At 42.9% G+C, this 21315-nt stretch overlaps 1 protein-coding gene across 3 annotated transcripts; it reads left to right on the top strand.

The window, feature by feature from the left end:
• Window positions 1–5673: 5673 nt before the first annotated feature.
• LOC115114939 (centrosome-associated protein 350-like) lies at window positions 5674–17537 on the top strand. 3 transcript variants are annotated; one of them, XM_029643395.2, is made up of 8 exons: window positions 5675–5854; window positions 6103–6213; window positions 6399–6477; window positions 8126–8298; window positions 10917–11037; window positions 11468–11609; window positions 12406–12645; window positions 14645–17537. In XM_029643395.2, exons 2-8 carry the CDS (start codon window positions 6139–6141, stop codon window positions 14700–14702), a joined length of 888 nt encoding a protein of 295 aa, XP_029499255.1. In that variant the 5' UTR covers window positions 5675–5854; window positions 6103–6138; the 3' UTR covers window positions 14703–17537. The 3 variants fall into 3 exon arrangements, with proteins under 3 accessions (XP_029499269.1, XP_029499255.1, XP_029499261.1); XM_029643401.2 differs by having other exon boundaries at window positions 5677–5854; window positions 8126–8271; XM_029643409.2 differs by lacking the exon at window positions 11468–11609 and having other exon boundaries at window positions 5674–5854.
• The last annotated feature ends 3778 nt before the right edge of the window (window positions 17538–21315 follow it).

The following is a 21315-nucleotide window of genomic DNA, read 5'->3' as shown; positions in this document are numbered from 1 at the left end:
GGTAGGCTAGTTGAGAACAAGTTCTCATTTGCAACTGCGACCTGGCCAAGATAAAGCATAGCAGTGTGAACAGACAACACAGAGTTACACATGGAGTAAACAATTAACAAGTCAATAACACAGTAGAAAAAAAGGGGAGTCTATATACATTGTGTGCAAAAGGCATGAGGAGGTAGGCGAATAATTACAATTTTGCAGATTAACACTGGAGTGATAAATGATCAGATGGTCATGTACAGGTAGAGATATTGGTGAGCAAAAGAGCAGAAAAGTAAATAAATAAAAACAGTATGGGGATGAGGTAGGTAAAAATGGGTGGGCTATTTACCGATAGACTATGTACAGCTGCAGCGATCGGTTAGCTGCTCAGATAGCAGATGTTTGAAGTTGGTGAGGGAGATAAAAGTCTCTAACTTCAGCGATATTTGCAATTCGTTCCAGTCACAGGCAGCAGAGAACTGGACCGAAAGGCGGCCAAATGAGGTGTTGGCTTTAGGGATGATCAGTGAGATACACCTGCTGGAGCGCATGCTACGGATGGGTGTTGCCATCGTGACCAGTGAACTGAGATAAGGCGGAGCTTTACCTAGCATGGACTTGTAGATGACCTGGAGCCAGTGGGTCTGGCGACGAATATGTAGCGAGGGCCAGCCGACTAGAGCATACAGGTCGCAGTGGTGGGTGGTATATGGTGCTTTAGTGACAAAACGGATGGCACTGTGATAAACTGCATCCAGTTTGCTGAGTAGAGTGTTGGAAGCAATTTTGTAGATGACATCACCGAAGTCGAGGATCGGTAGGATAGTCAGTTTTACTAGGGTAAGTTTGGCGGCGTGAGTGAAGGAGGCTTTGTTGCGGAATAGAAAGCCGACTCTAGATTTGATTTTCGATTGGAGATGTTTGATATGAGTCTGGAAGGAGAGTTTACAGTCTAGCCAGACACCTAGGTACTTATAGATGTCCACAAGGTCGGAACCATCCAGGGTGGTGATGCTGGTCAGGCGTGCGGGTGCAGGCAGCGAACGGTTGAAAAGCATGCATTTGGTTTTACTAGCGTTTAAGAGCAGTTGGAGGCCACGGAAGGAGTGTTGTATGGCATTGAAGCTCGTTTGGAGGTTAGATAGCACAGTGTCCAAGGACGGGCCGGAAGTATATAGAATGGCGTCGTCTGCGTAGAGGTGGATCAGGGAATCACCCGCAGCAAGAGCAACATCATTGATATATACAGAGAAAAGCGTCGGCCCGAGGATTGAACCCTGTGGCACCCCCATAGAGACTGCCAGAGGACCGGACAGCATCTGTAATAGTAATAGCAAATTATAGCAAATTATAGCAAATTAAATTATATGGCTTTCACTTTAGCAGTGATAAATTCATGAACTTCTTTGAGGAAAAGATCATGATTATTAGAAAGCAAATTACGGACTCCTCTTTAAATCTGCATATTCCTTCAAAGCTCAGTTGTCTTGAGTCTGCACAACTCTGCCAGGACCTAGGATCAAGAGAGACGCTCAAGTGTTTTCGTACTATATCTCTTGACACAATGATGAAAATAATCATGGCCTCTAAACCTTCAAGCTGCATACTGGACCCTATTCCAACTAAACTACCGAAAGAGCTGCTTCCTGTGCTTGGGCCTGTGGCAGTAATAAAGCCTCTCTTGAAAAAGCCAAACCTTGACCCAGAAAATATAAAAAACTATCGGCCTATATCGAATCTTCCATTCCTCTCAAAATTTTTAGAAAAGGCTGTTGCGCAGCAACTCACTGCCTTCCTGAAGACAAACAATATATACGAAATGCTTCAGTCTGGTTTTAGACCCCATCATAGCACTGAGACTGCACTTGTGAAGGTGGTAAATGACCTTTTAATGGCATCAGACCGAGGCTCTGCATCTGTCCTCATGCTCCTAGACCTTAGTGCTGCTTTTGATACCATCGATCACCACATTCTTTTGGAGAGATTGGAAACCCAAATTGGTCTACACAGACAAGTTCTGGCCTGGTTTAGATCTTATTTGTCGGAAAGATATCAGTTTGTCTCTGTGAATGGTTTGTCCTCTGACAAATCAACTGTAAATGTCGGTGTTCGTCAAGGTTCCGTTTTAGGACCACTATTGTTTTCACTATATATTTTACCTCTTGGGGATGTCATTCGAAAACATAATGTTAACTTTCACTGCTATGCGGATGACACACAGCTGTACATTTCAATGAAACATGGTGAAGCCCCAAAATTGCCCTCGCTAGAAGCATGTGTTTCAGACATAAGGAAGTGGATGGCTGCAAACGTTCTACTTTTAAACTCGGACAAAACAGAGATGCTTGTTCTAGGTCCCAAGAAACAAAGAGATCTTCTGTTGAATCTGACAATTAATCTTAATGGTTGTACAGTCGTCTCAAATAAAACTGTGAAGGACCTCGGCGTTACTCTGGACCCTGATCTCTCTTTTGAAGAACATATCAAGACCATTTCAAGGACAGCTTTTTTCCATCTACGTAACGTTGCAAAAATCAGAAACTTTCTGTCCAAAAATGATGCAGAAAAATAATCCATGCTTTTGTCACATCTAGGTTAGACTACTGCAATGCTCTACTTTCCGGCTACCCGGATAAAGCACTAAATAAACTTCAGTTAGTGCTAAATACGGCTGCTAGAATCCTGACTAGAACCAACATTTTTATCATATTACTCCACTGCTAGCCTCCCTACACTGGCTTCCTGTCAAAGCAAGGGCTGATTTCAAGGTTTTACTGCTAACCTACAAAGCATTACATGGGCTTGCTCCTACCTATCTCTCTGATTTGGTCCTGCCGTACATACCTACACGTACGCTACGGTCACAAGACGCAGACCTCCTAATTGTCCCTAGAATTTCTAGGCAAACAGCTGGAGGCAGGGCTTTCTCCTATAGAGCTCCATTTTTATGGAACGGTCTGCCTACCCATGTCAGAGACGCAAACTCGGTCTCAACCTTTAAGTCTTTACTGAAGACTCATCTCTTCAGTGGGTCATATGATTGAGTGTAGTCTGGCCCAGGAGTGGGAAGGTGAACGGAAAGGCTCTGGAGCAACGAACCGCCCTTGCTGTCTCTGCCTGGCCGGTTCCCCTCTTTCCACTGGGATTCTCTGCCTCTAACCCTATTACAGGGGCTGAGTCCTGGCTTACTGGGGCTCTCTCATACCGTCCCTGGGAGGGGTGCATCACCTGAGTGGGTTGAGTCACTGATGTGATCATCCTGTCTGGGTTGGCGCCCCCCCCTTGGGTTGTGCCGTGGCGGAGATCTTTGTGGGCTATACTCAGCCTTGTCTCAGGATGGTAAGTTGGTGGTTGAAGATATCCCTCTAGTGGTGTGGGGGCTGTGCTTTGGCAAAGTGGGTGGGGTTATATCCTTCCTGTTTGGCCCTGTCCGGGGGTGTCCTCGGATGGGGCCACAGTGTCTCCTGTCCCCTCCTGTCTCAGCCTCCAGTATTTATGCTGCAGTAGTTTATGTGTCGGGGGGCTAGGGTCAGTTTGTTATATCTGGAGTACTTCTCCTGTCCTATTCAGTGTCCTGTGTGAATTTAAGTGTGCTCTCTCTAATTCTCTCTTTCTTTCTCTCTCTCGGAGGACCTGAGCCCTAGGACCATGCCTCAGGACTACCTGACATGATGACTCCTTGCTGTCCCCAGTCCACCTGGCCGTGCTGCTGCTCCAGTTTCAACTGTTCTGCCTTATTATTATTGGACCATGCTGGTCATTTATGAACATTTGAACATCTTGGCCATGTTCTGTTATAATCTCCACCCGGCACAGCCAGAAGAGGACTGGCCACCCCACATAGCCTGGTTCCTCTCTAGGTTTCTTCCTAGGTTTTGGCCTTTCTAGGGAGTTTTTCCTAGCCACCGTGCATTTACACCTGCATTGCTTGCTGTTTGGGGTTTTAGGCTGGGTTTCTGTACAGCACTTTGAGATATCACCTGATGTACGAAGGGCTATATAAATAACTTTGATTTGATATGACCATTCAAACACAAAACAGTCAAACTCCCAGATATTACCTACAGGTTCACATTTCATTTGAATGCTGTGCTTTACTTTGAAACCAAAGACAATTCTTCTCCACAATGGAGAGAAGAACAGGACACCAGGAGAAAAATAATGCTGTCATGCTCATTGCCCCAATGGTATGATGTGTGATGCAAGTTGATATGGGCTGAATTACAGGCCACTTGTCAATAAATCTCTTGTTCCAATTCATGAAAGCATGAGTGACTTATTTCAATGGGGATTTATTATAATTACTGTACAGGTAATGAATGTGTATGAAACAGGTTGAAAGCAGTGTTATCCGTCACGAAACAATATTTCTCCACAACAACAACCCACCACTTCTCTACAGGAACAGGCAGGTCAATCATTTGGCTACACCATTAGTAATGGTAATGACCTGTGACCTATCTCTTTTTCTTGAGTTGTGTTAGCCAGGCGAGACCTGTCCAATGCAAAACCAGTGTGAGCTATTCAAGGGAGACAAGTTTACATGTTTGTGTTTACGTGGTATACTAGCAGTCATTGACAACGGGAGCAAAGTGAAATAATAAAGTATGATGGTCATTGTTAATATGTTTGTAGGACAAAATAGGCATATTCTCTAATGAAGATGGGTGAAATTAGTATTCAGCATATTTTATTATCTAATGATTTTCTAATGTTACACAGTAGCCATTCAAATCAGGAGTGTGTACAGTATCCGGTGCCTATCAAATGTACTTTATTATAAATCTGTGTAAGTGGTGTTGTACATAACAGAGAAAGTGTAAAAACATACAAAAGATCACATGTAGATAGCAGGGATGAAGAACATTACATCCAAATTCCTATCACTTTAATTTCTCCTTGATGGATAGAAAATGTGACCATCGAACTGAGATTCAATCATATTGCAATGTCAAGTGAAGATAGGACTGTTGCCGAAACTATGAAGTGTGTATTGTAATATTTTTGGGATTATGATTGGGTATGATCGCTCATGTAAAAGTGACACAATATACCATACGCTCTTCAGATGCAAATAAATTAGGATGGAAAAGAGACAGATCCCGCAGAAGGTATGCAAAATGGCAAGATGTTGAATGAAAGAAAATAACTTGTTTTGCATGGCCATTCAGAGCCATGACCATTCATTTATTTACGGCGTAAACAAAGGCCATCAATGCAAAATTCTATGCAAACAAAGGGTTGTGTTTGAGAGTGACAGGATGTCTGTGCTTAAAGCAAAAACATGCCGTTGACCTTTAGGTCATTATTTTGTACGGTGTCCATATTAGGACAACCTAAACATGTCTTGGCTGTCCGAATATTGATACCATAAATATAATATAACCCTATATGATACAGTGCGTTCTGCATGACTATCAAATATTAAGAGAAAATATCAGCCGGTACAACAATTCAGGACTGTTTACTCGAATATGCCATTGAAAGGAAGATTTGCCCACCAGCTCATCAAGATATGCCTACAGTAGTTTGTAAAATGATTGGAATTGACAGTGGCCAGCATTAAACTGCATCAACAACACCACCCACTTACTGTGTTTTTATGAGGAGGCTCGGGAGGCAAAATTAAGCTGCTGTCTGGAAGGACATGGCCCGGGACGCAGCCTGACTAAGAAGATTAGATAAGATTTACTTGTCAGCAACACTGCTCTCACGACACTGGACATAGCAACAGGTCAGTGGGTACTATATGGCGTTCTAGCATTCACCATGGAGTGTGACGGCATTGACCTGAAAAGAGCAGAGCTATTTTCATTCTGACATTCTGACTTTCATTCTCTTCACCTTTATTCCTACCATCTGGCTGTTGGGAAAGGTCTGTATTTAGCCTCCTATTTGTCTGTATAAAGGGTAGCGCTATTGCATGTTTTTTTTAGGACTATTACATATTTGTTTGTAATGGTTTGTTGAAGCTCTCAATGAATGAATCTCCAGAATTAGCTGTATTACAGAGACATCATCCGAATGGAGGTGGCAGAATTATAGATGCAGGACTGATATTATATAGCCTGGTCACAGATTTTTTTCTATGGGCACACCTCAACAACAACTTTCTTTTCTCAGTTAGGATAGGACAATGTGAGGAGATACTACAGCAGCATGGCGACGCACATCCTGTGGTGTGCGTTTGCATGGACATTCAAGGGTCTGTTATGTACCTGCAGGTTCTTCTGGGTGAGTGTGTGTCCAATAGCTTGGTCTCAGATCTGTTTATGCAACTCTTTGCCAAGAGTGACAATGACCATAGGAGTTAGCTACATACAGCCCAAACTGGGCTATGTGTCCTATCTGATAATTATAGCTTTGACAACCCTCTTGCTCTGGAAATACTGTATGACTGTCATTGATTTTTGATGCAGGTGAGCCCATACTACTCAATCAAATACATGCCCAATGAACCTCACAGAACAGGGAAGGATCAAGTGAAACAAAAAACAGGTAATGGATGAGAGTTGTCCTCAGTACATAATGAAAACAGAACAAAATGTAGACTACTGTGATACATGCTGGCATAGAATTGGTGTTCTAAAGGACTCTACTCTAATCCTCTCATCTATGTGTGTTATAAACTCAGCAAAAAAAGACACGTCCTCTCACTGTCAACTGCGTTTATTTTCAGCAAACTTAACATGTGCAAATATTTGTATGAACATAACAAGATTCATCAACTGAGACATATACTGAACAAGTTCCACAGACATATGACTAACAGAAATGGAAAAATGTGTCCCTGAACAAAGGGGGGCAAAATCAAAAGTAACAGTCAGTATCTGGTGTGGCCACCAGCTGCATTAAGTACTGCAGTGAATCTCCTCCTCGTGGACTGCACCAGATTTGCCAGTTCTTGCTGTGAGATGTTACCCCACTCTTCCACCAAGGCACCTGCAATATCTCTGACATTTCTGGGGGGAATGGCCCTAGTCCTCACCCTCCGATCCAACAGGTCCCAGACGTGCTCAATGGGATTGAGATCCCGGCTCTTTGCTGGCCATGGCAGAACACTGACATTCCTGTTTTGCAGGAAATCGCGCACAGAACGTGCAGTATGGCTGGTGGCAGTGTCATGCTGGAGGGTCATGTCAGGATGAGCCTGCAGGAAGGGTACCACATGAGGGACGAGGATGTCTTCCCTGTAACAAACAGCGTTGAGATTGCCAGCAATGACAACAAGCTCAGTCAGATGATGCTGTGACATACCACCCCAGACCATAATAGACCCTCCACCTCCACATCGATCCCGCTCCAGAGTACAGGCCTCGGTGTAACGCTCATTAATTCGACGATAAACCCAAATCCAACCATCTCCCCTGGTGAGACAAAACCGTGACTCGTCAGTGAAGAACACTTTTTGCCAGTCCTATCTGGTCCAGCGACGGTGGGTTTGTGCCCATAGGCGCATTGTTACTGGTGATGTCTGGTGAGGACCTGCCTTACAACAGGCCTACAAGCCCTCTGTCCAGCCTCTCTCAGCCTATTGCGGACAGTCTGAGCACTGATGGAGGGATTGTGCATTCCTGGTGTAACTCGGGCAATTGTACTTGCCATCCTGTGCAGGTGTTGCTACATGTGGTCTACCACTGCGAGAACGATCAGTTGTCCATCCTGTCTCCCTGTAGAACTGTCTTAGGCGTCTCACAGTATGGGCATTGGAATTTATTGCCCTGGCCACATCTGCAGTTCTCTTGCCTCCTTGCAGCATGCCTATGGCAGGTTCACGCAGATGAACAGGGACCCTGGGCATCTTTCTTTTGGTGTTTTTCAGAGTCAGTAGAAAGGCCTCTTTTAGTGTCCTAAGTTTTCATAACTGTGACCTTAATTGCCTACCGTCTGTAAGCTGTTAGTGTCTTAACGACCGTTCCACAGGTGCATGTTCATTAATTGTTTGTGGTTCATTGAACAAGCATGGGAAACCGTGTTTAAACCCTTTACAATGAAGATCTGTGAAGTTATTTGGATTTTTACGAATTGTCTTTGAAAGACAGGGTCCTGAAAAAGGGACGTTTCTTTTTTTGCTGATGTTGGAATATAATAGAATACAATAGAATAGAATTCTGGTCTCTGTATGTATTGGATTGTTGATTTCCAGGCTCAGCGAATCAGGAAATACCAGGAAGTCATGATAGCAGTGCCATGCAGAGGAGACTGTCCAAAGCTGAGAGGGAGATTCAGGCCCTAAAGACCCAGATCACCTTTGAGAGGGCAACATGGGAGAGGAAGTTTGTGGAACTGCAGGTGATACAGCAGGACCTTCGTTATCAGGTGTGTGTGTGTGTGTGTACCCAGCTTGAGAAAGCTGCTGTAAGGGGCGAGTTCTGTCGCTCTATCGATGAAGGGCTGAGGGAGACTGAGCCTCTTCTGAGCGCAGAGGACACCATGGACCAGAAGTGGTCATCTATTAGCTCAGTGCTCTATCAGGCAGCGTCCCACTCCGTTGGCTACAGAGGTAGGAAACATCAGGACTGGTTCGATGAGAACTGACACCACAACAACCTTACTGGACATTATGCACAAAGCACACAGAGCTACTCTCAACAGCCCCACATCTGCTACCCTCCGCCGGCAATGGCGTGCATCACTCAAGGAAGTGCAAACAACCCTGTATGCTCTGCAGAACGAATGGTAGACGAACAAGGCACAGGAAATCCAAATTTATACAGAAAAAACGACATGCACAATTTCTACAACTCAGCTAAAGCTATCTATGTCCCTAGAAGTTGCTCCATCACCCCCCTGATAACAACTGATGGTCTGACTCTCTTGAAGGACCAAAACCAGATCCTGATAAGGTGGGCTGACCACTTTGAAGCACTACTCAATCAGCGTTCTCCTACAGACCACTCCATCCTGGAAGAACTGCCTGTCCGTCCACCCATTCAAGACGTCCACCATTCACCAACCTTCCAAGAGGTGTTATCAGCTATCCGTTCCCTCAAGAATAACAAGGCTCCTGCCACTGAGAGCATCCCGGCAGAGCTACTGAAGAAGGGAGGTTATTTGTGCACCAGAACTCTCTACCAGTACGTCACTGAGGTTTGGGACGGAGAGATCGTCCCACAACAGTGGTGGGATGCAAACATTGCCACCGAACAAGGGTGCCAAGTCCATCTGGGACAAACAGCCGGGGGATACCCATTCTGGCTGTTGCCAGCAAGGTCCTGATGCGCCTTCAGAAAGAACAGGAGTACGGTCGACATGATATTCACTGCACAGCAACTCCAGGAGAAGTGCTGTGAACAACATCCGGACCTTTTCATGGCCTTTGTCGACCTCTCCAAGGCCTTCGACACAGTGAGCAGGGAACTACTATGGGGCATTCTACTCAAACATTGCAGGCTGTCCAGACAAATTTGTCAACATCCTTTGCCAGTTCCATGATAGGATGATGGCTCGGGTGGCCATAGGAGGGCAGGAGTCAGTGGCCTTTGGAGTAAGCATCGGTATGAGGCAGGGGTGTGTACTGGCACCTCTACTCTTTAACATCTTCCTCCTATGTGTCACCCTGCTTCTCCACAAGGAGCTTGAGGACAGTAGCGGGGTTGCGGTGGACTTCAGGCTAGATGGAACCCTATTCAACATCAGGAGGCTAGAGGCTTGAGCTGCAGGAGGCTTGAGCTGCAGTATTCTAATGACTGTGCTCTTGTGGCCCACACTCCGGAAGAACTTCGGTCCGCGAGGGTATATAGCAGGATGGGACTGTCTAGCAACAGCACCAAGACAGAAGGGGTCTGCCAATGGAGACCCAGCCCTCCACCCACCATGCCTGTCTTCACCATTGAACACAAATCCCTGGCAATAGTCACATCCTCCAAATACCTGGGCAGCATCCTCTCGGAGAACTGCAGCATCAACCTCGAAATTAAAAATAGGATCAAGCAAGCATCAGCTGCCTTCGGGAAACTCAGACGCAGGGTCTTCCAAAACAGGGATCTCCACCTCCACACCAAAGTCGCAATCTATCAAGCCGTCTGCATCACCACACTTCTATACAGCTGTGAATCCTAGGTCACTTACAGTTGCCACAACAAGCAGTTTGAGCGATTCCACAGAAGATGCCTGCAGCGCATCCTGGGAATCACCTGGTGTGACCGTGTGCCCCATACAGAAATACTTGCTACTGTAAGACCAACTGCAAGAGTATGGAGGCCATGGTCACCCAACACCAACTGCACTGTCTCGGGAGCTCTTGCAGTGGAAGATCCTGTATGGCCAGCTACATCTTGGCCAGTGGTTTGCAGGGGGGGCCAGCTACATCTTGGCCAGCGGTCTGCAGAGGGGGCCAGCTACATCTTGGCCGGCGGTCTGCAGAGGGGGCCAGCTACATCTTGGCCGGCGGTCTGCAGAGGGGGCCAGCTACATCTTGGCCGGCTGTCTGCAGAGGGTGCCAGCTACATCTTGGCCGGCAGTCTGCAGAGGGGGCCAGCTACATCTTGGCCGGCGGTCTGCAGGGGGCAGATGAAGCACTACAAGGACCAGCTGAAAACATTGCTGAAGAAGTGCAACATCAAACCCACAGACCTGGAGGATTCTGCTGCTGACCGTTCCAACTGGTGGCAGCTCTGCCAGAGCGATGTACAGAGGTGGGAGGAGAGGAGCACAAACAGTTCAGGAGACATACAACCACGCCTGCCCCCACCAACACAGACTGCATATGCCTCACCTGCAATAAAGTTTGTGGATCTCGGATTGGACTCTACAGTCCCAAATAATTCAGCGTTAACTCAGAAGTGGAGGTAATCATCGGATACGATGAACTAATGTAAAGTAACGTGTGTCTGTGTGTGTGTGTTTGTGAGCGCCTGTATGATTATGTGTTAGTATGTGTTTCATAATTTAGTCATAATAATAACTTGATGACAGCTTTGTTTTATTTTGATCAGCTGATCTCTGAGACTGTAGCCAGGCCTGGAAGTTTACCTCAGGTGGGCAGCTTCGAGGACCTTGGCGAGTCAGAGGTGGACAACAGACAGTCGTATGATGGAAAGGACCAGGACAGCTCAAGTAAATCACATGATCAACAGTACTTGATTTGCTGTAATCATCATATGGGATTTAAAGGGACATTGCACTCCAACATAAAAGCTTGTCAGATGTTTCCATACCTCAAAAGTAGAGTAGTGTTCAAATAAGTCCATGTCACAGGCCATTTGTGGCGTAGATCAAGCTATATGCTTTAATCCCAAATGAATGGAAAAGATAAGTTTTTCCTAGTTCCAGATTTTATTTGTGCTCATCTTTTCCATTCATTTGTGGTTAAGGCATATAACTAGATCTACACACCCAAAGTCTTGGAGCATGTATTCATCTTGCCATTGGGCTAGTTTTGAGGTCTGAAAACATCAGAATTTTTTTAATTGTGTAGTGTTATCTCCCTTTGAGAACTGCATTTTGAATAGCAAAGAATAATCTTATCCATTACTTAAAATAACAGGCAGCCATTCCAACCGAAGCAAAGGGTCTGCGAGGATGTCATCAACAGGCGACACATGCCAAAGCAGCTTGTCTGGCAGCCAGGTCTCATTGAACTCAGCATTTGGCTTCAGACCCATTTCTGCTCTGTCTCCAGCCACCAGGTAGAGCCATTTCTCTTCACCGGCTCCCAGCTGTGTCAAAAGGCCATTAAACTTAAAAATCAGTTTGACACTTGTTTTCAGACCTCAAAATTGGTCCATGGAAAGCACCATGTAATTTCCAGATTTGCAGTGCTTATCTTTTCCATTAATTTGGAGTTGAGGCATGTAGCTGGATCTACGTAAAAAACTTTTGAGGTCTGTAAGACTGTCTACACAGCCAGCCCAATTCTGATATGTTTTACACTAATTGGTATTTTGACCAATCACATGAGATCTTTTTCAGAGCTGATCTGATTGGTCAAAAGACCAAATAGTGAAACAAAGATCATAATTGGGCTGCCTGTGTAAACATAGCCAAACAGACCTGGGTTAAAATACATGTGTAGTTAAGTATTTGTTATTTCAATATTTCTTTGAGTATTTTAGAATAATGTGGCTAAAATCGACCACTTAGATTTTAAGTAATTTTAAAGTATTTTAAAAAAATGATCCTATAGCCTACAATTTTCAAATATTTGTTTCCAAATTCATTATTTCAAACACCCCTAGGACCAAACAGACCTGGGTTTAAATGCAGTATTTAAATATTTGTATTTGAAAATACACTGCCTGTATATCTGAGTATTTTCAAATGCATTCCAATATTCAAAAGAAAAATATCAAAATATCTTTGAGAGTAATTGAACAGTATTTGAACCCAGGTCTGATCTGAAAACTTTGATTTTAGAGTGTAATGTCCCTTTAAATCCTATTCATTTTAAGCCATCTAAAAAGAGCAAATCTTCCGTCCCCCCAGTGGGAGCTCCTGGAGGAGCTACACCGGTCCACACCGGGTCTTTGTGCCTCACTCCCCCCTGGACCTGCAGACGGGACACCGGGTTCGAGTCCTGCTGCCCTCGGGACGGATCAGCACAGGCACGGTTCGTTACCTGGGCCACCTGGAGGGGGAGCCAGACTTCCATATGGGAGTGGAGCTGGAATCACTTGAACACGGGCAGCAAGATGGCACACACAGGGGACAGTGCTACTTTGAATGGTAAGTATTCTTCATTTACCAAGAATATGTAGTTTTAAATCAGTTATTCTGTAAATAAGGGATGTTTCATCCTTACATTTTTACATTGGTAGAATTGCGAGAGATCTGCTGTTGACTATAAATATGTCTCTATTTTTAGAGATGACAGGAAAAGGTTCTACAGTGCTTTTAGTTATAACTGAAGGGTTTATTTACTTGAAATAAGTTATTCACTGAATCCTGTTGTTTACAGTAGTAGGGCCTCCGGGCCGCTCACACACACAAGTAACAATTTGAAATAATTGTTTTTTGAAAAATCTATTCATTTTCTAAATGCCATTATGGGGATGTTTGTTCAAATCATATGTATACTCAATTGCTCTCTGCTATATCCCCCACATGGAAAGCTAAGATGAAGAAAGTAACACATAATTTAACTGTATGTAATCCTACTATAAAAAACTAAAACATTTATTCAAAAAGCTAAAATCAAATCTGAAATATACCAACTCACTTTCCATCACCTATCTGCAATTCCATACACATTTCAAACACATTGGAAAGATTCCAATACCATGGAACCCAATACCATGGAAGCAGGTCTTCAATTTCACATACAAAACATCAATAGATACTCAAGAGACTTTCAGTTAGGGATTCTCCGGTACTTTGTATTACTCATAGCCAGTAGTTCTGAAAGTAGTGCCCACAAGCAAAAAGTGGTACTCGACAATTGCGTACTACATCACATATGTGCAGATATTCTCTCTCTTGCTCTGCTCTGTGTGATTCTATCTAGCTGTCAACAAAGAAAATGCTGTCCATTTAGTGTATTGAGCAAGACTCTAAATGAAGGTTCTGTCATGAAGAGGAGGAGGAGGACATACATACAAATGTATGTGGACACCCCTTCAAATGAGTGGATTTAGCAATTTCAGCCATCCTGAGAGGAAAATCAAATCGAGCACACAGCCATGCAATCTCCATTGACAAACATTGGCAGTAGAATGGCCTTACTGAAGAGCTCAGTGACTTCCAATGTGGCAACGTCATAGGATGCCACCTTTCCAACAAGTCAGTTCGTCAAATTTCTGCCCAGCTAAAGCTGTCCTGGTGGAAACGTCTAGGAGCAACAACGGCTCAGCTGCCAAGTGGTAGCCCACACAAGCTCACAGAACGGGATCGCCGAGAGCTGAAGCGCGTAGCGTGTAAAAATCGTATGTCCTTGGTTGCAATACTCACTACCGAGTTCCAAACTGCCATTGGAAGTAACTGTTAATCGGGAACTGCGCAATGCCAAGTGTTAGCTGGAGTGGTTTTAAGCTCACCGCCATTGGACTCTGGAGTAGTGGAAATGCGTTCTCTGGCGTGATTGATCTGGGGCTTTTTCATGGATCGGGCTTGGCCCTTTAGTTCCAGTGAAGGGAAAATGTAATGGTACATTATACAATGACATTCTAAACTATTCTGTACTCAGGGTAGGGAAGGCCCTTTCCTGTTTCAGCATGACAATGCCCCTGTGCAAAAATTGAGATACATACATAAATGGTTAGTTGAGATCTGTGTGGAAGAACTTGACTGGCTTGCACAGAGCCCTGACCTCAACCCCATCGAACACCTTTGGGGTGAATTGAAACACCGACCGCGAGTCTGGCCTAATCACCCAACATCAGTGCCCAACCTCACTAATGCTCTTGTGGCTGAATGGAAACATTTCCCAGCAGCAATGTTCCAGCATGAAAAGTGAATAGCCTTCCCAGAAGAGTGAAGGTTGTTATAGCAGCAAAGGGGGGACCAACTCCATATGAATGCCCATGATTTAGGAATGAGATGTTTGACGAGCAGGTGTCCACATAGTTTTGGTCATGTAGTGTATTTATTCTCTTTATCGGGAAATATGATATTAAGTAGGGATATTTTTATAACAGTGCCTTATTAACCAATGGTCTGCCTCATTTTTAATCTAAGGTATTGAAATCTAACTGCCATGTGGTGACTGTCTGTTTCCCTTCCCTTGCAGCAAGGCTGGCCACGGTGCCTTTGTGCCATTCACCAAGCTGTTGATGGCCTGGGAGTGATGACATCACAGTCTCTATGGTGGAGGGTCACATCTGGATATTTCATATGGACTCTTTGGCATCAATTACGAATGGTCTCTAAAAGTAAACTTACACTACTGGTCAAAAGTTTTAGAACACCTTCTCATTCAAGGGTATTTCTTTATTTTTACTATATTCTACATTGTAGAATACTAAAACTATATAATAACACATATGGAATCATGTAGTAACCAAAAAAGTGTTAAACAAATCAAAATAAATTTTATATTTGAGATTCTTCAAATAGCCACCCTTTGCCTTGATGACAGCTTTGCACACTGCATTCTCTCAACCAGCTTCACCTGGAATGCTTTTCCAACAGTCTTGAAGGAGTTCCCACATATGCTGAGCACTTGTTGGTTGCTTTTTATTTACTCTGCGGTCCGACTTATACCAAACCATCTCAACTGGGTTGAGGTCGGGGGATTGTGAAGGCCAGGTCTTCTGATGGAGCACTCCATCACTCTCCTTTGTGGTAAAATATCCCTTACACAGCCTGGAGGTGTGTTAGGTCATAAATCACAGACAGTGTCACCAGCAAAGCACCCCCACAACATAACACCTCTTCCTCCATGCTTTACGGTTGGAAATACAAATGCGGAGATCATCCGTTTACCCACACCGTGTCTCACAACGACACGGCGGTTGGAACCAAAAATCTCCAATTTGGACTCCAGACCAAAGGACACATTTCCACTTGTCTAATGTCCATTGCTTGTGTTTCTTGGCCCAAGCAAGTCTCTTCTTCTTATTGGTGTCCTTTAGTAATGGTTTCTTTGCAGCAATTTGACCATGAAGGCCTGGTTCACACAGTCTCCTCTGATCAGTTGATGTTGAGATGTGTCTGTTACTTGAACTCTGTGAAGCATTTATTTGGGCTGCAATATCTGAGTCTGGTAACTCTAATGAACGTATCCTTTGCAGCAGAGGTAACTTCCATTCCTGTGGCGGTCCTCATGAGAGCCAGTTTCATCATAGCGCTTGATGGTTTTTGCGACTGCAATTGAAGAAACATTCAACGTTCTTGAAATGTTCCGTATTGACTGACCTTCATGTCTTAAAGTAATGATGGACTGTCGTTTCGCTTTGCTTATTTGAGCTGTTCTTGCAATAATATTGCCTTGGTCTTTTACCAAATAGGTCTATCTTCTGTCTAACACAACTGATTGGTTGAAATACATTTTAAGAAGGAAAGTACTTCCCCAAATGAACTTTTAAGAAGGCACATCTATTAATTGAAATGCATGAGGTGACTACCTCATGAAGCTGGCTGAGAGAATGCCAAGAGTGTGCAAAGCTGTCATATATTTTGATATGTTTAACACTTGTTTGGTTACTACATGATTCCATATGTGTTATTTCATAGTTTTTATGTCTTCACTATTATTCCACAATGTAGAAAATAGTACAAATAAAGAAAAACCCTTGAATGAGTAGGGGTTCTAAAACTTTTGGCCCGGAAAATGTATAGGCACGAGTTTATTCGGAATATGGCACCCCTGATGTATCTACTGTACAACCAACATGCTTCAAAGATCATAGAAGTGTCAACATCGGCCCTGTATTAAAGACCAACATTGGCAAAAGAAAAAGAGAACAAAATTGTGAATACTATATACAGTAGTATATGCTGTACATGTATACAGTGGTATATGTGGGATGAGCACTAACAATGTTGTCTTTGTGTTAAAGAAATAAAGTAACAATCTTGTAGCATCAACTAGTATTAGCTTATTATGCGTTTCGATAAATGTACACTATACAGTATATCTTGCCAATAGAAACATTTGGTATTATGGATGTGCAATAAACATTTAGAGTCTCCCAATGACAAATACTAGAACATACAGTGCCGTGAAATAGTATTTGCCCCATTTCTGATTTGATCTATTTTTTGCATATTTTTGATACCGAATGTTATCAGATCTTTAACCAAAACCTAATGATAGATAAAGGGAACCTGAGTTGACAAATAACAGCAAAAATGTATACTTATTTGATTTACTTAATTAACAAATTTACGGCGCACCCAAAGTAATAGCCCCCTTACATTCAATAACTGGTTGTGCCACCTTTTGCTGCAATGATCAGTCTCTCACCTTTTGCTGCAATGATCAGTCTCTCACCTTTTGCTGCAATGATCAGTCTCTCACCTTTTGCTGCAATGATCAGTCTCTCACCTTTTGCTGCAATGATCAGTCTCTCACATCGCTGTGGAGAAATGTTGGCCCACTCTTGCATGCAGAACTGCTTTAAGTCCCATTTGTGGGTTTTCAAGCATGAACTGCTCATTTCAAGTCCTGCCACAACATCTCAATTGGGATTAGGTCTGGACTTTGACTAGGCCATTCCAAAACTTCAAATTTGTTTCTTTTTAGCCATGTTCATGTAGACTTGATTGTGTGCTTTGGATCATTGTCTTGATGCATGACCCAGCTGCACTTCAGCTTCAGCTAACAGATGGGTGACCTGACATTCTCCTGTAGAATTCTCTGATACAGAGCAGAATTCATGGTTCCTTCTATTAAGGCAAGTTGGCCAGGTCCTGAGGCAGCAAAGCATCCCCAAACCATCACACTACCACCACCATGCTTGACCGTTGGTATGAGGTTCTTACTGTGGAATGCAGTGCTTGGTTTTTGCCAGACATAACGGGACCCATGTCATCATTATAAATATATATACAGTATATATATATACTTTTGACTCTTCTGTCCATAGAACATTCTTCCAAGAGTATTGATGATCATCCAGGTGCTTCCAGACAAACTTGAGACAACTTTTTGGACAAGATGGGTCCCATTATGTCTGGCGAAAACCAAACACTGCATTCCACAGTAAGAACCTCATACCAACAGTCAAGCATGGTGGTGGTAGTGTGATGGTTAGGACCATTACGACTTGCCTTAATAGAAGGAGCCAGTTCTGCATGGAAGAGTGGTCCAACATTTCTCCACAGCGATGTGAGAGACTGATCATTGCAGCAAAAGGTGGCACAACCAGTTATTTAGTGTAAGGGGGCAATTCCTTTTTCATACAGGGGAATTAGGTGTTGCATAACTTTGTTAATTAAATAAATAAAATAAGTATACATTTAGTTATTTGTAAACTCAGGTTCCCCTTATCTAATATTATGCTGTTAAATGATATCAGTTGACCTGTGAATGCCTTACAATGAGATTTACACGAATATATAAAAAAAATCATGATTTATGATACTGTCAAAACTGCTGGATCATGTGATTAGCATTTCTAATAAGGACTCCAAAATAAAAACTCACATTCATGAGGTGTAATAACATACATCAATTCTGGAACTATCCAAGCATTAAAGGGATAGTTTACTTTTTGTTGTTGAAGTTTTTGTTTATTTTTGTGAACTATCCCTTTATCCATCACTAACGCAGATGTCAATGAAAGGATTTATGGAATGACCAAGATGAGTTTCATCAAGCTGTTGTTAATACTGGATTATTGGTTATTGATCTGGGCATTGTACAAATGTTTGATAATAGGGATCGCCAGAGTTCGCATGAAGTGTTTACACATGGAACAGCATGTGCAGTACTATAAAGACGTGTCTCAGAACTAAGTTATGTGGTATGCTATGCATCATGCACCATCTATTCAATCCCAGCTTCATTTAATTCAACCCTTCTTCCCTGCAACTCTTCCCCGGGTTGTTGCTGTAAACGAGAATCTCGTAAAATAAGGGATATATATATATATATATACTGTATATTTCAAAATGTGCAAAGTGTGTACAAAAGACCTTGGGTTGTATTTGGCTGATCGATTGATCATTGCGAAATCAATTCTACCCATTTCCTCAAGCAGAGCATCTTTATGAAAAAGAGTTATCCTCATTTCCTGTAACTAGGTTGTGCAACTATTTATGAACTATCTTTATGAGTCACACTGTACCTTTATGAGTCACACTGTACCGTACCTTGGCCCGGTTTCCCACGAGTATCTTATGGCTAAATTCATCTTTAGAACCTTCTTAGGAGCATCGTTAAATCTACGACCGGTTTCCCAGAACCATTGTTTCTTAAGCTGCTCTTAAAAACGTTTGTTATTTAATGATTGCCCCAGACCACACTTAGAACAGCTAAGTGCGTCTTTAGAGGCTTTTTTTTGCCATTCTGCGTCACTGTATTCACAGATCTACGCTAAACACAACATCCAGATGTTTATCTGTCTTTCTGTGACCGCCGAAAACTTCAAAACGAATGTGATTCCTACAATTACGTTTCTAATTTCTGTGCAATCGTTACTTACAAGCGAAGATTACACCGATGCTTCAAATGAGATGACTGTATTAAAAGATAAATACATTAGTCTTTCATGTTTCTTTTAATCAAGTTTTATTTAGCTATTGTATGCTACTGTTGTTTTTTGCCACAATATATTTCATGATATGTAACATGTGCGCAATAATGTGCTAAACGGTGATTTAGTTAATAATTATAGGATAAGCATTAGAATAAGCCTCCTAAATATTTGTAGAAGGACAATAGCACACATAACATCGAGATAATATAGTATATGCCATTTAACAGACACTTTTATCCAAAAGGGACTTACAGTTGTGCTTGCATACATTTTCACATGGATGGCCCCAGCGGGAATCGAACCCATAATCCTGGCATGTTGCGCTACAGGAAGTGAGCCACAGGTCCCCATTTTTTTTAGTTCACATTCTATACATGTCGTCAGAAATATCACATCTGTTTGTTTCTACAAAGCCTTCACAGTCTGACAATAAAGCAGTCCCTTGCCCTGATACATGGCTGACTTCAATAAGGTCTACAGTCATGTCTCAGGGCAAGTAGCCTTGTGTCACTTAGGGCAAGGCAGCCCCCCATCTTGGTATCTCTATAACTCAGTGAACTCAGCATATGACAGGAAAATGCACTACAGGCACATACCTGTGCAGATCTGACAGGGGAATCTTAGTGGGAGGTTTTCAAGTACCTACAATAGCATTCCTTAAAATACAGGGCAAATGGAAACCCGTAGGGCTTGGGAGTTGAGGCTTGAGCTCTGAGGCTGCATGTCACCGGCTTAAAAAAATCAGAGAAAACTGTCTGGAATTCAGTTTGAGTGTTTTGCTAAAGCTTGCAATGTGAATCATAGCCGCACAAAGATCAGATTTGAAAACCTATGCTGGATTTTCAAAGAATATAGGGTGTGTGTACGGGATAGAGAGTGAGGAGGCCGATGTGCGGAAGAGCATGAGCATGATACATGTTAGCTTGGCATATTCAATAACTAGCTTCATCAAATCTGGCATGAGTCTAAGCCTTAAAAGGCGCAATCCATTTTTGGATTTATAAATTAATGATATATACCCAGTGATTATTGAAGCAAATAACTTAATGAGTTCAACTACAGTACCCCGTCAGAACCCAAAACAAAATATTTTACTCCAATGTTTGTAAACAAAGTCAATTTAAACACCATATAGCCCCAAAAACATAGTTGAAGCTATCATTTTGATATCATGGATGGTCAGTCCTTGCCTCCATAGCTCTTTCTCTGAATTTGAGAGTGGTTATATTTCTCCAGCCCCGTCCCTCAGCTTTTTAATGTCTGTTTAGCCTACACTTTCTCATTCTGGTGTAGCTTCCCGACAATGATCAAGAGCAGCTGCTCACTGATTTGACAGCTCCAATGCAGTTACACCTCCGACACAGTCAAAATATCAGCTATGTGGGTGTCGGCTATCACCGGTTAACGCTTGATCTGATTGAATCTAGGTCTCACACCACATTTGACCCTCCTCTTCAGCACCACAATGAACATGAGGTTAATAAAATGGTGGAATTACACTTAAAAGGTAACTCTGTATGACATTCAATTAAATGAAGATTCTTTGTTACACTGTGAGCCTAATGTATATTTACAGAATGACAGGGACATGCCATCACGTCTCACAACATGTCTAAAGTATCTACATGACATCGCATATTTAAATGGTATTTAGCTAACCTATCGTAGCAGGCGTAAAACACCTGAGCGGGACACCCCACATTTGGGTCCTGACGAGAAGAAAAAAACTGTTTGGAGAGGTTCTCTTCTGCACTGTTCAACCGATCCAGGAAATGTGGAGGAGGAGTTAAGATAGTGTCGCTTTGCTAACATTTTGGATGGAAACATCTTCAAAGAGCAAGCTAGCTAGCAAACACGCCGTAGCCAGCTGCTAGACAGATATTAGCTAGTGTTGTCTAGCGATAATGGAATATCCGGGAAAGTTGACACGAACTAAATTGGTATGTGGTTTCTGTTGACCTTGTGGCAAGAACTTCATCTCGCTAAAACCTACATGAGGGTGGCTTTCCAGGAACAGGGTTGCAGAGCCCTGAGCTATGGTCATCATCAGATCCTCATCATGGAGCATATGACTGTCTACACTCTCAGGCACTGAAACAATAGACGTGCCGTATCATAGTGCAGTAGCTTGAGACAATACAGAGACATGACATTAGAAAATACAGACGGGTATATTTCAAACCTCTCCTTTTAGTGTAACATGATTTCCCAACATTTAAAGGCAGTGGTTAAGTGCTATATAAATGAATAGAAAATG

The sequence above is a fragment of the Oncorhynchus nerka genome, linkage group LG3, assembly GCF_034236695.1.
Source record: "Oncorhynchus nerka isolate Pitt River linkage group LG3, Oner_Uvic_2.0, whole genome shotgun sequence".
NCBI classification, from domain to species: domain Eukaryota; kingdom Metazoa; phylum Chordata; class Actinopteri; order Salmoniformes; family Salmonidae; genus Oncorhynchus; species Oncorhynchus nerka.
Note: the sequence above shows the minus strand (reverse complement) of the source record. Positions and strands in the feature narration are given on the sequence as shown.